This window comes from Lissotriton vulgaris, chromosome 6 (genome assembly GCF_964263255.1).
Source record: "Lissotriton vulgaris chromosome 6, aLisVul1.2, whole genome shotgun sequence".
Classification (NCBI taxonomy): Eukaryota; Metazoa; Chordata; class Amphibia; order Caudata; family Salamandridae; genus Lissotriton; species Lissotriton vulgaris.
In genome coordinates, this window is record NC_141694.1 from 1,865,403,069 (window position 1) to 1,865,419,969 (window position 16,901).

The window sequence follows — 16,901 nt, forward strand, 5'->3', positions numbered from 1 at the left end:
AGAAGGGAAGGGATTTGATAAATGGGACATGATCGGTATTTCGCAAATTAAAGATATGTGGGAGAAGGGAAGGGTGAAAACATTTGCTGCTCTCCGAAGCCAACACGAGCTGGCTGACACTGAGCTTTTTTGTTACACACAGGTTTGCCATGCACTAAACTCACTTCTTCCAAAGGCTCCTCCCTTCCCGAGTCGTCCCCGTTGGATGTTAGGATACTGGATGGCCACCTCCTGGAGAAGACCATCTCACTAATTTATAACAAACTAATATGTAATATGGAGGATCATCGTTCCGTATTGCGGCATACATGGGTGGCAGATGGCATAGAAATGGATGACGAGGAATGGCAGGAGGCTATATCCTTCCCCTGGGTGGTTGCAATTCCGGCTTGACTAAGGCAGGTACAGCTTAAAATCCTGCACAGAATATATATGACTGGACCCTGACTGGTACAGATGGGAAGAGCAGGAACAGGGGACTGTCGCAAAAAGGTGTGGGCAAATAGGCACCTTTATGCACATCATATGGGAGTGCACACACATTCAGTCATACTGGAGGGAGATACATGGAGTAATGGGGGCGGTGCTCGCAATTGCTATTCACCCAGAAGCACATAGATGTCTGCTAAACATATGGGAACCGACTGACTTGAACACACATCAAACACAGTGGCTCATGCTTGCCAAAAGAAACATAGCTCACGCCTGGGGAGAGGCAACCCCTCCCCCCCCCACCCCTCCCCACCTCCCGGAGGCATGAGAGACAAGTATGGACTGGTGCATGTTCAGGGAAAAGACAGTATATATTGCCAGAGGCTGCCCCAAAAAGTGGTCCTAAATATGGATGCCGTGAAACTCGTATCGTGGAGATATTTGTGCTCCACCACATAGTATTGAATTAGATGACTTGCTCCCTCCATGATATGTCCTCCCTGTGTAAAATGTGAAGGATTATTGCCTCATTATGTCATGCCTACATTGATATTGATTTGATTCCGTGATTACTTGTTAATAAAAAGATTTATAAAAAAAAGAATCTTCATCCTCATCGCTATGAGGTACAGAGCTGCCATTGTGAAACATTCTAAGGCTATCTGGGCCTTTTTAAATAGTTTACATCTGGTTACCACCTGATTGGAATAGGTGGTAATTTGCACATGCAAAATTGAGATTTTTAGATAATTTGCAATTTGCAAATGGTTCATACATTGGTTTGCGATTACCAATTTGAGATTCACAAAATTGTATTTGCAAAATAAGAATTTGCATTTTTTGAAATTACCAATTTTGCAAATGCAAACCTTTTCATCTATTGGAAAATGACATTTTGCAGTTGCAAAACAGATGGATTTTGCGAATCACACAGTTTGTGAATGCAAAATAATTTCATGCATCTGGCCCAAAAAGTGTTATGTGCAGAATAGATCTATCTATGTTATTTGCATTCTTATTAAACAGGAGTAGTGTTAGTCACATTTAAAACATAAGAAAATGTTCTGAACCTATATATGTTTTATAAAGTAGTAATATTCGTTAGGTAAGTATTAAGAAGTGTTTGTCAATGTATACAGTGGGTCTCAAGTTTATTTAAAGATGTAGAGAACTTTATATTTTTGGAAAGCTGGCTTGAAGGTGCATACCTATTATGGAATCACATATATGGTTACATGGTGATCTATGTTCTTTAAGGCTAATGCAAATTTAATGTATGTGGTAAGTGTAGTGTATTTCTTCAAACATGCTCTTTTCAAAATTGAGGCGCGTTTATAGTGCAGAATGTCTGTTGAGAGTTCTTGTGCTACCTTTATTTGGTGTCTAATTTGTCTTTGAGAAATTCTGTATATATGTATTAAACACACAAAAACATTTGAGAAATGATGTAGGTATGCCATTAAGAAAAGGTTTTGTACTTCAAAAAAGTAAGATTTGTTGTTTTCAGTTTTAGAAACTTGATGCTGGGTGCCATGGACCCCACCCAGGGCACCCAGTGTGCAGTTTGGGAGACGGAGTTTGAGTCTTAATGTGCCCGCAGTCCTTGCAGGCTCCTCACCTCCAGCGGCAGCCAGCATTGCTCTTGCATGCAGGGAGAAGCAAAACATGCTGATGCATGTGGGATCAATTATTTCATCTGTTTTCCTACCTGCTTGACATCAGGAAGAAAAACATGTGAAAAGTCTGCTTCCATCGGGTGGCAGCAGTTCTCTTGCTGGAATCAGACTTACTGTTTGCACTTGTTTGGCGGGAGCAGTCAAAGCTTCCACCAAGTGACCGTAAACTACTATGTCCTAAGGGTGGGCACTTCGGGACATAGGGAGCCAGCCCTAGGGTGTGCTGGCAACCCTCTGGGCCATTAATGGCTCCAGGAGGGGGTCCTCTTCCTTTGTTTATTTAGGACCAGCACTGAGAAGGTGGTGGTCCCCAGAGGCAATAACAGCCCAGGAGGGAGTCGGACAACACTCCTCCCAGTTAACATTTGACCATACCTCGAGGAGGTGGTTGTCCTCGAGGCTATAAATGACCTGAAAGGGGGGCAATGCAGCCTCCCTCATCCTTATTTCCAAAGCGGGTTGGCCCCAGCAAGGTGGTGATCCTTTGGGCTGTAAACAACCCGGGGGGGGGGGGGGTTGTGTACCCCCTTTCACTACTATTTCATTTATTGGTCTTGCCCCGGGGAGGTGGTGGTACCAGGGACTAAATTGGCCATAGGGAGGGGTACTGCTCGTGCCCACTCCTCGAAAGGTATATTTAAATTAGCCCCGGGACCTTGCCCACCTGGAGGCTCATCTATACACAAGCATAGGACACCGCCCTTTTTTTCTCAAGTTTTGCTGCAAATTTGCAGATCCACATGGGATTTTGCCGCAGGAATTGAGCAAAAAAATGTTTTTGGGCCTTTGCGGGAACCCTCCACCAGGCCTAGGGTGTCAGGGTGTTCCTACCCTTTCCTCTTCTCTTTGTTATTACTTTGTTTCAGGACTTGAATGAGTTTGAGTCCCAAAATGACTGCCACAGTTCCTGGTTAAAGTGTTGGCAGCCAATCAGATCTCAGCATGAGTTCTCTGGGATACGCTGAGGGTTCGCGTCCATTGATATCTATAATTTTTCCTTTTATTAAATCAGAAAACATACTTTTCCAGACCAAGATCTAGCTTTCCGACAAATTTTCTGTAAATCTGTTAAGCAGTTTTGGCTGTAGTCATGTCTAAATTCCCTATCTGAAATTGGATGGGGTCTCCAGGGCTGAATGCAGCACAGGATGGGGACCGCTCTGCCCTCCTCACTTTGAGGGCATTGAACATTTTTTTAAAAGGCCGGGCCCCTGAGGATGGGATCCCTCTGTCTGCAATTGGCCCAGGGAGGGGGCTGCTTGCCCCATCCCTTTAGGTTAATAAAAAAATCTCAAAGGGAGATGGGGACCCTGGGTTTGAAATTGCCCCTGGAGACATAAAAAAGGAAATACAAATTAGTAACAGGTAAGTTGCCGGAGGCTCTGCCTCCTTTAACCACCATTCTGCAAACACACCTCCATGTGCACAACTGGTTGGGGAATGAAGTCCCCTTGGATGCAGAGGGCTTTTGGGGCCAACAAGCCCACCGGTGTCCTCAAGTAAGTCCCAAACAGCAGGATTGCTCAGAGGTCTTTGGAGGCCATGCCCCCTTTCTTCACCCTTCTGCAAACACACCTCCTGGTGCACTGCTGGTTGGGGGATGAAGTCCCATTGGATACTGAGGTTCCTTGGGGGCCAACAAGGCCTCCTGGTACCCTCATTAGTTTTCCAGAGAGCGTGTATGCTGAGAGGAGTTCAGAGGCCACACCCCTTTTCTCTACCGCTCTGCAAATGCACCTCCTGGTGCACTGCTGGGTGGGAGATGATGTCCCCTTGTCTCTAGAGTGTCAGTTGGGGCCAGCAAGCCCTCCTGTTACCTCCAGTAAGTCACACACAGCAGAATTGCTGAGAGGTCTTTGGGTACCACGCCCCCTTCCTCCTTGGATGCTGAGCGTCCTTGAGGGCCCAGAAGCCCTCCTGTCACTTACAGTAAGTCCAACACAGCAGGATTCCTGAGTGCTGCTTGGAGACACTACCCCTTTTCTCACCACTCTGCACACACTACTACTAGTTAAAAAAACATAGAAATTCACAAAACAGAATTGGTCATACATCTTCAGGGAGACTAGAGGTAGTCCTGTACATATTTTTTACCTTATCTCAGCTGATTCTCATCACATTTCTTCTGTTGCTGTTTTTACTTCTTTCTCCTTTTTGCTTTACCTCCTGTTCTTCTTCCCTTTTTCCGGTCCTAGGCAATGTCAATAAAGCAAACAATATACACAGTATCAATAACATTAAGAAAACTATTGATGACTGAAAAAATATATTCAAAGTTGTTACCATTTTAATAATTTCTTCTCATATTATCTAAACAAATGATATTTATACAAAACTAGGAACTAATTTGAAACAGGATATGTGAGTGATTGGCTACTTATTTTCTATCTTATTGTTTCTTGACCATATAATGTTACAGGCATTTACTATCCAATAGGCCTCTTTCATTAAGGTTCATTTTTGAGCACTCAGATATAGCACCATAGATAAATATAAAATTGTAATGTGTGATACATAAGAAGACCGTCAGATTATGTACATAGATTGTTGCTACTGATACACATTGTGTTTTTAAGATATATGTAAAAAGAGATACAAATTAATCAAATAGATGTTTTTCTTGAGAAAAACTGTCACGATACAGTTGACCATTTGTGAAATCTGAGTATGTTCTCTTTTTTCTTTTTTCTTTTTAGATCATTGTGTGGCTTTTCTGAAGAAGGCGTTGTATACGACGAAATGCACGTCGAGTTAATAAGGATATTGCCATTTTTTAACCCTTTATTTATACATATTGATTAAATGTGATGTGTTTCATATTGTGTTTCATTTTATAAATGTTTTGTATAAATATCATTTGTTTAGATAATATGAGAAAAAATCATTAAATGTTAACAATTTTGAATATATTTTTTCTGTCTTCCTTGGTTTTCTTAATGTTATAGATGCTGTGTATATTGTTTGCTTTATTGACATTGCCTAGGAGTTTTTATCCCTACCTTTAAAGTCCCTGTCCTAGGATTTAAACTATCCATTGTTCATGGGGTCCTTGTTTTTTCTCTTTTTTTTCTTCTACCCTTTTCCTTCACTTCCGTTGAGAAGTGTATCTATGATAGCTCGCCCGATTTTGTCTTATGCTGTAGATATTTGTTTGTGTTACAGTAAGAAAGGAAGGTGCCTATCTGAACTAGTCAATGACTACCACACGAGTACCCTACCCTTTTGTTCATGAAATAGTCACCTGGCTTTTCAAGTGCACGAGTTAAGGAGTTTTGTTTCATGTTTAATATTTTATTATTATTTTACCAATACCTTCTTCTCACTGTCTCTTTTTGTCTTTATGTCTTTAGCGCCACTGTCCCTGTACAATGTATGTTTGAACAGCGCATACTCAACCCTTGCAGTCATGTCAATAATCCACTTGGATCCTGAACACTTGCCAACAAGAGTTATGCATTTGGCAGTCACCTTTCATTTTCCCTGGTTGGCTCCCATATTTCAATCATCTCTGTACAGCTGCAGTGGGGCCAGGGGTTCCACTCCATGCCTTACGGTATACAATCAAGCTGGAATCTCCAAATTCAGCTTACCCATGCCTATGCATCGATTATACTGGAATGTTTACTTTCACTCCTCCAGGGAATCACAGCCCATTTCCAATTTACCTTGCTTGAAGCCATCGGCTTGGGATATGCGGCATACTCTGCCCCCATTGTACTACCACTAGCCCAGTGCACACACACATGCACAATATTGATTGATGGCAGATTTTCATGTAAGTCATTTATTGCATGGTAAACGGCTCACAATTGTCTATTGAACACATCTGATTCCTTTTCTGCACATACTTCAATATGCAATTGCTACATTCCATTCATTCCAGTTGTTCGAGATGTCATAAGTGATGTCATCTGTGATGTCACTGACCATGCCATGAGTAATGTAATGTGTGAATTAATCAACAGTGCATTGAAGGGGTGCTAGTTATAGTTAGCTCAGCTAACTATAACTGCTGAATTTCACAGGTTTTGTATGAGTGAAATGTCAGCCTAACTAAAACGTTTCTGTAACCTGTGTTTTTTTTAAATGCTAATTCCTAGCTATAACATCCCTGAATTAGTGGCAAAGAAATCAAATTTTAGTATCCAGGAAGTAATGGCGTACAGCTAGTTCACGTGAGTGTATGCAAAGAAAGTATTGTGTGGTGCAAACTGGGAAGGGGAAACCCTAGTAACCCCTTAACCCCTTCGCTGCGGGGGTTATTTTCCCGCTGTGCTGGGGGGAGGGGGGCGCGCACGGCGCCCGCATGCTCATGACAAGCTGAGCTTGTCATGAGGCACGGCGCTCCTGTGCTCATGACGAGCTCAGCTCGTCATGACCACACCCGTTCCCGTGGTACGCTCAGCACAGCAGGGGAATTATCCCTGCATGCGAGTGTTCCAAGGCTCATGACTAGCTGAGCTCGTCATGAGCACCGGAGTGCCGTGGCTCATGACGAGCTCAGCTTGTCATGAGCATGGAAAGAGTTAATTTGGACTGGGAGACCCTGTCACATGCACTATGAAGACTATCCCGAGCACACACACAGATTGAGATTGGACAATGCAATTAGTGAAAGAACAACAAAATGGTTTCAATCCAACAATGGTTTCTTGTATTTTCTTTTAATTGGTAGCTCTACACAATGCAACCAGCCAACACGTGTTTCATCAGAGATAAAGTTATCACTGAATCTTCAGGGCTGTGTGGCGCATTTCAAGCTCAGTGTAATCCCACAGCCGGTGATACTTCCAACCCGGTGGGGTCTAAGTACATCAGAGGAGTAGCTCATAAAATGAGTACCATATGCTGGATCAGGCCGATGATGGCAGGGAACATGAGGGCAGAGAAGGAGCACCATCAAGTCGAGGATGCTCACTTGTCTAGTGAGGTAGAAGCTACGGTAATCTAACAAGTACTTAAATGGTCCATAACGCCAGTATGATCAAACCAAAGAGCCAATATAAATGAAAAGCACGGGTCCTAATAATGGTAATTGGGTCCAAATAGTGCAGCACAGTAGCAAGGCGGAACACGGGTATTGTGTACGTAAATTGATCAGAAGTGCGGCGATCGTCTCCTGGCGGCTCCTCCTCAATCAATGGAGTCAAACCCTTTTGTTGTTCTTTCACTAATTGCATTGACTAATCTCAATCTGTGTGTGTGCTCGGAATAGTCTTCATATAACATCCCTGAAACCTGTGTTTATTGCAGCGAATTACTAAGGTTTTTTAAATGCTAATTCCTAACTATAACGTCCCTCAAACGTGTTTTTTGCAGTGAATTTTTAAGGTTTTCAAATACTAATTTCCAACTGTAACATCCCTGTAACCTTTAATTTTTTCTGTAAATTTCGGAGTCTTTTGTAAGTAGTAGTCGCATTTGCACCCAAATGAGGGCCTCAAGAGTAAAGTAGACTTCATCCCTCAAGCAGCAGTGCGCCAGGAGGCATGTTTGCAGAGTGGAGGAGAAAGGGGGCGTGGCCCCTGACCACCTCTGAGCAATCCGGCTGTGTGGGGCTAACTAGAGGAAACAATAGAGCCAGTTGGCCCCCAGGGACCCTCAAGAGGCAAGGGCACTTTACCACCCAACCACGCATTTTCAGAGAGAAAGGGGTCTAGGCCTCCGACCAACTCTCAGGAATTTCATTGTGTAGGACTTACAGGAGGTACCATGAGGGCTTCTTGGTACCCAAGATCCCTCTGGAGTAAAGTGGACTTCATCCTCTAACCAGTAGTGTGCCAGGAGGCACGTTTGTAGAGTGGTGGAGGAAGGGGGCATGGCCTCTGAAGACCTCTCAGTAATCCCACTGTGTGGGACTTACTGGAGGTAACCTTACCTCCAGTAAGTGCCACATAGCATGATTTCTGAGTTCTGATAGCAGGCCTTGCCCCCTTTCTCTATCAGTCTGCAAACGTGACACCTGACATGCTCTTAGTTGGGGGGAATGAAGTCCCCATCACTGCTCGGGGTTCTTACGGGCCACCTGGCCCACCTGTTACCATCAATAAGCCAGAAATAGTGGGATTGCTGTGAGGTGGTCCAAGGCCCCATTGCTCAGAGGTGGTCAGAGGCTACACTCCCTTTCTCCACCACTCTACAAACATGGCTCCTGGCGCATTGTTGATAGGGGGATGAAGTCCACTTTACTCCTCAGGCCCTCAAGACACAAGGGGACCTCATTGCCCGACCACCCTTTCCAGAGTTGTGGAAAAAGGGGCATGATTGATTGATTGATTGATGGCACACCATGCTGCACAAAAATAACACTTAATGGAGTTTTTCCCTTTCCATGTGTGCTGTAGAATACAACACATGTGGAGGAGAAATTAAGATATTTCTCTATGTTACAACTCACTTGGGAAGGCTCAGTATTTTTATGATTATCGGGGTTGACAGCCTTTGTTAATGTAGGATGGTCCCAAATTCCATAGAATGTTTTCCCAGCAAAAATTAATGCAAGGCAGCCCTATGCACTGTCTTGCATTACTTTGCATTTACTAAACCACTCAAGTCCATGCAAAGGGGCTTTGTTTTGGCTTAGTAAATCCCATATAAGGACTTTATTTGCCTTTCGGCGACTTGCGGCATGCAAGGACAAAGCAACTCCTTAGTAAATCAGGGTCTGAATGCCCTGAGATGTTTAAAAACGAATGTGTACTTCCTTCACAAGGCAACGATTCAGAAATATTCAATATCTAATTTCCTTGATTTACTGCTTAATATGTGGTTTGTTGTAACTTTTTATTGTCCCTTGTAGTAGATTGACGTCTCCATTGTACTTGCATTGGGTGTCTCTTGATAGAAGTAGTTTCGGTCATAGACAGAGTCCCCTTTTGACCTTATCTTCTGCATTATTTCATCCTTGTCTTCCCAATATTGCAATCTGGCAGTAACATCTAGGGAAATTAGTGCTGTCAGTGCATTATCGGTGCCACTGTATGATTTCTGTCCAACCTAACATGGTTCAATTTGTTTGGGCCAAAGATACTGGCAAAGATGCTGGCAAATGTTCATTAGGCATAGATGTTCAATGTTATATTCTCTGTAGATCAATGTTGTTATTATTTCTCTGTAATCTGTTCTAACATTGCTCCAGTTTCTAAAAAAACAACTTCAGCATCACTTCCTTAAAAAAATTAGCTTTCCAGAACCTGTTTCACCGCCAGAGAGACACAGAGAAAAAGAGGCAATCAGAGAGAGCGGGAGATCTAGAAAGAAGGACACCACAAGAGAGAGAATTGCACTTTCAGATTGCAATTTATCATTGTGCTACTCAGGAAAGCACTGCTCTTTTTAAAACAACAAAAAGTAACATGCTGTTGTAGTTTCTTTTTGTTGAAGGAGGTAGCAGTCCATTCTATAACATAAATACTACAACACATAGCTGTGACATTTAATGAGAGAATGAATTCTGGGACAGTACTGCTATTTTTTGTAAGGTTTTATGTTGTGATGTTGTTGAGCAGGGCTAGTGATCAAATGTCATTGGCCCAGGAAACATGAAGACAGGAGATAGAACAACATTCTCCTTCCTGTGATGTACAATCTTGAACAAGTCCTTCTGTGAGTCCTCACTGCCCGTTTCAAATGTAGAGAGGTTCCAACAAACACCATCATGATATCAAGATGAGTGTGACCGCCAGCCACTGCTGCTCATCTGAAGGATCCTTTCCTGAAGATCCAGTGGTCATGGCTTGGTTCCCTGGTCCTCCTCAGGGACTGGAAGCCCTGTAACCATGAACGAGGAAAGCAGAGTCAATGAGAGAAGGTTTACACTCAACACTGGAAACAGAAATCAATTTCACCCTGGACGATAATGTACAGTGTATAATATCATTCTGCATATCATGGCATCCCTAATACACCGTTGAACATTTCAAAGCACTTTTACAGTCTAATCAGATGGCGCAGTCTCACAGGGTAACCACCGTGGGTGATCTGGACAGTGCGTCAACGCAGAGTGGTTTTAGAGTGTGGGCAAACCAACCACAACAGGGTCTGCTAACAGATATGGGAATTCACAATAATCCCTTCTTGCAAGTTAATATCTATTGCAGGACGCATGGCATAAGCATTCTATGTATGGCGGAGTGACAGGTGCACATTGAAAGTGTATTAGCACTGTATGTGTAGAGGGTGTTGAACACTTTACAGATTCTGGACAAGAGTAATGCCAATATTTACAGATACAATGTGTCTATATGTCATGTACGAGACCTTCAACCAGTTCTGTTGCTTATGTCAACAGTGCTTTGCTCGCAAGGATCCACTGACCCACACACACAGTTGTAAAAGTGAAAACATCACTTCCCAGATCTTAACCCCTTCCATGTGGGGCAAATTCCCCAGCGGTGCGGGAGGGGAGGGGCCGCAGTACTCATGACAAGTCCAGCTCATCATGCTGCACAGTGGAGCTGTGCCCATGACGAGCTGGACTCGTCATGACTCCACCCACTCCAAAAGAACCGCCCGCACATGCGGGGACTTAGCCTTGCGTGGGAGGGATGCAGCAGTTATGACGAGCTGAGCTCGTCCTAAGCATGGAAGGGGTTAAGTAAAATGCCAATAGTGGTTAAATGTGTCACGCTTCATAGTAGGGGCATAACATGGTATGAATTACTGCACATTTGCTAGATCACTCACTGAAATGTGAAGAGTGCATAAATTTGCCAGGTTTCTGGGGGAAGTTTAATCAATATTTGATGCAGCGCAATGCAGCAAGACAACTTGCTGCACTGTATGGAGAGGACAGGATTTTGCCAAATGTACTAAGGTATGGTACATTCCCGCTCTCACTCTGCGTTGGGCAGGGGCGGCTCCTCCGCTAAGGCGAAGGAGCGTTGCCGCACTAGAAAAATCAAATAAAAATAATGCCTTGTTATTATCATTTTATTTTTCTCTAACGGCTCTGTAGGTGCAAGACAGGGCTGCCCACAAAGCAGGGGAGGAGTGGCAGGCACCCTCCAAGTGTGCATGACAGTTTGGACGCCCGACTTGGACTGACCAAAGAGTCATGTGCACTTTGCATGTTCTCCGCTGACTGCCATTCACAGCCTGGATGGAGAACATCTACAGGTGCCCTGTTCCCATCTGAGCATTGAACCACAGCGCCATACCATTCACAACGCTACTGTCAGTAGTGTCATGATTGGCTAGAAGAGTCTGGAAGACATGGTGCTTCCTGTCCCGGCATCGTGGCAAGGAGGAGGGAGGAGAGGCAGCTGCTACTAAGGTAAGTTTACATGTTCTTTCCTTTTCTTTTTTAACCCCCCCCCCACCCACCACTGCTGCCAAATGCAGCCAATACTGGTGCTGGGGCATTTGTGATTTCAAGGTACCAACGTAGGCGACCTTGCACCTTGGTGCATGGGTGACAGCGTTACACCAGGATTGCTTTTGTGCAGGAAGGGAAACCTTCCCGCCTAAACACAATCCTTAGAGGCATTGTCCTCGATCTAATTGTGCTGCAGAATAAAGATATTTCTCGGTGTGGCACCTGCATTGGGCATGCCTACAATGTTGACGCATTACCAGGTTTGTGTGTCTGGGTGAATCTGGGATCCAGCAAAATACATGGTGGGTGCATGAAAACACCCACTCTCCACTCATGTAAAACCTTCACGGCGCAGGGTAGTGCAATGCAGTGACTATCCGCAGGGTACCGCAATGCAGTGACTATCACTGCCTTGTGGTTTTTCAATTTACCAAGTCTAACAAGGTGGGTTTGCAATTCTTGGTAAATCTGACCTAAGGATGGCGTTACCCTTGTGTCAGCCTGCATGACGCAAGGGCAACACAGTCCTTTGATAAATCTTGGCCCAGATACTTAATAAAGCTATATTGCAAACCCAATGGTTAATTATTCCACAAAGTACCATGGTGTGGGATCCTGGCACTACAACTACCTATTTTACAGCTTTAAGGATTGATTAGGATGGCGAACTGTGCACAGAGGTTATTATCTTCTAACATAATAAAGGGCGTAATTGAAAGTTGGCTGATGCACCGCAGTGAGCCATATTTAGAGATCTGAGACTTTAGGCCTTTGGAGAAGCCGGCACCAAAAGGCTTACCTCAAAGCACTGGAGCTTTTCAAGAATGTCAAACAAATCTCTTCCCTGGCACCCTGGGTGTTTTTAACCAAGGTTAGGGGCCACTAGGCATCGCCATTGACCATCAGTGTAAGGTTTTGCTGGTGGACCCATGACTGTTCACTCATTCCTGATAGAGTGGTGGATGGAGTATGCTGATCACCTAACTCTAAAGCTGAAGGTCCTGAGCCATTAAGCATGCACTAAACCAGTCAGACTGAGCGAGGCACTATACTGGAAGACATAGGTAGGAAAACAAAATGCCAAGGCTGTGCTTCAGAGAGTGTACCAGAAGCCCAGCAAACACTGTCAATGGAGTGGACAGGAATAATCCTGGTTAATCTGAAACAAATGCTGCACTGGAATGAAAACAGCATATTATGCATGCACTGGGAAAGTTTTTTCCATTAGAAAGCTGTATAAACATTGATAAAATACTGATTTCCAAAGTTTGCATAACAATAGAAAAACACCAAAAGAACATCACTAAAAAAAGTAAAAAGAAACAAAAAAGAAAGCTCTATGTGCATTGCATCTGAAGAGCAACTAGAGTAAAGGAGACCAAGACCATTCCATTAAATCTACCTCCTTGCAGAAATGCACATAGTAAAACTTCCACACATCTGCTGTACACAGGGTTACATTCAATATATATTGTAGAAAAAGTACTTTAATTTCAGGGGCAATTGTTCTAAATTTACTTTTGGGCGGTTCTGAAACGTTTCCTGGTTTTCAAAATAAGCTGTCAGCTCTTAGTGGTTAAGGCATCATTAGCAAAGTGAACAGGATACCCTTACACAGTGTAAAGTATAACCTCGAGTTCACCGTGTGCGAGGACCTCGCAGTATAAAAGGTAGTCAGGTAACCGCAATTACCTGACTACCTTTTATACTGCGAGGTCCTCGCACAAGGTGAATTCGAGGTTATACTTTACACTATGTAAAGTTATCGTATTTGCAATTGCCACCCAGCACCTCACGGACAGGAGGTGTACACCTTGAATTCCCACAAATTTGTTTTACCTTGAAGACCCAGGGTCCCCTTTTTTGAGTACCACAGAGTGCAGCGGTCCTTTCTTTGTTTCATTAGCAAAGCCCCACAACTTCTTTTTTATATGTGGCAATCTTGTGAGGTTGAGGTATATCACTTGGTGCTTCCTGTTTTTTTCCAATGAGCTGAATTTTTACCATGACAACGCAATTACCATTACTCCGCAATGCCGTTACAATACATGGCATTACATTTTATATGCTTTTACAGCGCATGCTTTTACAAAGAAATATGTTGTAAATGCATGAAAGGTAAAAGTGTATGTTTTTTTAAATGTAAGTATAGCGTTTGGGGTTGGGAGTATATGTTATGGGGTTCAGGGGTAATTTTAGAGTTATGTGTATGTTTGGGTTGTGGTGTGCTGGGGTATTTTTAGGGTTTAGGGTGGGTTTAGATTTTGGGGTGCTGGGGTATTTTAGGGGTCCAAGGTGCGTTTAGGTTTTGGGGTGCTGGGGTAATTTTAGGGGTCATTGTGGGTTAGGGTTTTGGGCTGTAGGGGGGTAGTTTTAGGGTTCAGGGTGCGATTTGGTTTTGGGGAACCGGGGTAATTTTACGGGTCAGGGAGGGTTGGAGTTTTTTGGGGTGAATGGGGTATTTTTTGGGTTCAGGGTTAGTATAAGGTTTTGGGGTGCAGGAGAATTTTGGAGTTCAGGGTGCATTTAGCTTTTGGGGTGCTGGGGTTATTTTAGGGGTCAGGGTGAGATAGGGTTTTGGGGTGTAGACTGTAATTTTAGAATCCAGGGTGTGTTTAGGTTTTAGGGTACTGGGGTATATTTAGGGGTAAGGGCAGGTTAGAGTTTTGGGGTGTCGGGGGTATTTTTAGGGTTCATGGTGCATTTAAGGTTTTGGGAGCCCCACATTTCTACAAAACCAAACCACAAAATCACAAATCATATAAATTTTGCATACTTTGGGGGATTTGTATCTGTTTCTTGTTAATTGAGGTCCCATTGCCTCGTGGCTGGCACACTATATTTCACACACTGACATTTTCTTTAACGATATGACAGGGTCACTAGAAAGAACAGCATGCATTCCTATTGTGGAGTAGATTCAGAGCTGGAGTAATTTACTAAGTATAGGTACCATGATTACCTACATACATTTACGGCTTGATCTTGGGATACCTATTCATGTCTTTCTCTGGATGTAGTGATGAAAACATATGATGGGGTAAAAGTTGATGGTATTGTTATTACAGAAGTCAGAGCGTTTTGGTGCATGGCATAAATATTAGAAATTAAAATTACGGATTACATGAGCGTGGCCCTTCTAATTTCTAAACCTGGGATTTCAAAAAAGCAAGTAAACATTAATGTACTTCTGTGATATCCAAAGAATGGTCCTGAGAGGGGCTGGTCTCAGAACAAGACACTTTCTTAGATGTGATGGATCCACATAGTAACTGTTTGAACTTGCAGAACAAGCCAAGGAGTCAACGGATTGAGTGGTTTGCCTTCTCTAACTGGGCTTATGAAGGTTTTTGTTTCACTGTTAATGCCAATGTGGCTATTTTGTTGGAAAGGTACAAAGCTGTATTACTTAGGACTGAATACAAATTGTGTGGACCTACAAGCTCAGAGACTGGTACAGCAGCTTAGGGCTTCCTTTACATGGCAACACTTTCTCTCTCTATATGATTTACAGTACTCTCTGAAGAGGGTGTGTTGGAAATATGTTTTTGAACAAAGCCAGAAGGTCTGCAAATGGTTGCATCAACCATTAGCACTTCAGTAATGGGTTACAACTGTGACCATGTGGTGGCCACTTCCAGCTATATCGACGGCCCTACTACTTTCTCCAGCAGAGAAGGGGCTGATATTCTCCATGCAGCAGAGAATAAGAAAAAGATCTTTCTCAAGGTCAACATTCCATTTCTTTCACCTTTTTGTACGTGTTGCAAAATATGTGTTTATTCAAATTTAGCAAGCAATTTAAGATAATCCCTGGATTCTTCAAACAGTTCACATTTGTTTAAAAGCAGTTGTTCTCTCCTTTGTAAGGTTTTCTCTAAAGACAGTTAATTTTTGTGTGGAAAAAACAGAGGCATATAAAATATATGAAAGCTTCTTTCCAAGGGAGCCACAGAAGAGAGCTCCCTCCAGCCAAAGTGTGTTTGTGACAAATGTTTGAAAATGAAAAAGGAAAGAACAAAGAACCGCCTCTTCAAAATGGAAGCCATTGTTCTTCTACGGAAAGCTATTCTTCCAGGGTGAATGGCTGGTGAAGCTACACCACAAAGAATCTTACCTATATTTTCTAATTTGCCTGGAACATAGGAGGTTCTTTTAATGTATTTTCCACACCAGGGTTTACCAGTTTAAATGTCACCCCTTTGGTTTTGTTGGGCCACAATGGTAGGGATTTTGCAATTGCCTACTAAGCCCTATTTTTATGACCCCCCCCCCCATTGTTACCAAGTATGCTAAAGGAATGCAGAAAACCATCTACAGCGTTATAGTGTCCTTAGACAAAAGGTACTGAGAAGAAAATAAGATAACATGGTGGCAAAACTATTTTGTTGCTCCGTATAGTTTTACCATCTTCTTCACCAGGGGCCCGATGTAGGTACCAAATACCGGTCGGAAACGGCCGATTTCGGCCGTTTCCGACCGGTATTTGGCCTACTGAGATGTAGGGGACCTTTTTTTGTCCGATTCGGTATTTTACCGATTCGGTAAAATTACCGAATCGCAAAAATACCGAATCGGTAATTTTACCGATTTTTAAATTTGGGATGTAGGTGGGACTACTTTCTGTCCCACAGGCCCTTCAGATTCGGTATTTTAACACCCAATCCAATTGGGTGTTAAAATACCGAATCCAGGTGTGCATGTACATGTGTGCATGCACACCTATGCCATGTGACAGACAGACATGCCCTTAGGGCATGTCTGTGTGCCACATGGCTCACATGCCTGTTTTGGGGGTGCTAGAGGGTGTCAGAGTGACACCCCCTGCACCCTTGCACAAATCGGTAATTACCAAATCGGTAATTACCGATTCGGTAGTGCCCATTGATTCCTATGGGCTTCAAGGCCCATAGGAAGCAATGGGGGATACCGAATCGGTATTTACAGAATCGGTAAATACCGAATCTTACAGATTCGGTATTTACCGAATCTGAAATACCTACATCTCCCCCCCTCTAATTTACCACTTCATAAATACCGATTCGGTATGATTCGGTATTTATGAAGTGGTAAATGTAGATTTACCTACATCGGGCCCCAGATATCCAGATTTAGTCTTAGTCACTTACCAGTCAGTAGAGATGAAATCCTTGATGTGACCAGTGCTCAACCTGTTGGGACATACTCTATAAAATAATTCTCAATGCATATCAAATATTTAGATAGATTGCAGTCTCCTTTGCCATTCAATTTTGTCAAGAACAAGGAATGTTTCACTGTACTTTTGTGGATGGACATCTCGTCCTTGGTTTAATACATAAACAATCTTGAAGTGACAAGTCTTAACCCCGGTAGGATTTGGCAAACTTATTTTGGCACTCCTGTCACAATCAAAAAATATCAGTTGAGCTAAATTTCTTCCTGGCATCCACAGGGTGGAATGGCTTCTGGTTGCAGTCCGGGTACCTTCATGAACG

The 16,901-nt window shown here is 43.2% G+C and overlaps 1 protein-coding gene across 5 annotated transcripts in view; it reads right to left on the bottom strand.

Annotated features, from left to right (window-relative positions):
- Positions 1-9,388: 9,388 nt before the first annotated feature.
- Positions 9,389-16,901, bottom strand: part of LOC147709688 (uncharacterized) — a 180,222-nt gene continuing 172,709 nt past the window's right edge. For all 5 annotated transcript variants that reach the window (XM_086928203.1, XM_086928202.1, XM_086928200.1 and 2 more), the window contains one exon: positions 9,389-9,878. In XM_086928203.1, coding sequence (XP_086784329.1) covers positions 9,838-9,878 — 41 coding nt within the window. In that variant the 3' untranslated portion in view covers positions 9,389-9,837. The remainder of the gene's footprint in view (positions 9,879-16,901) is intronic.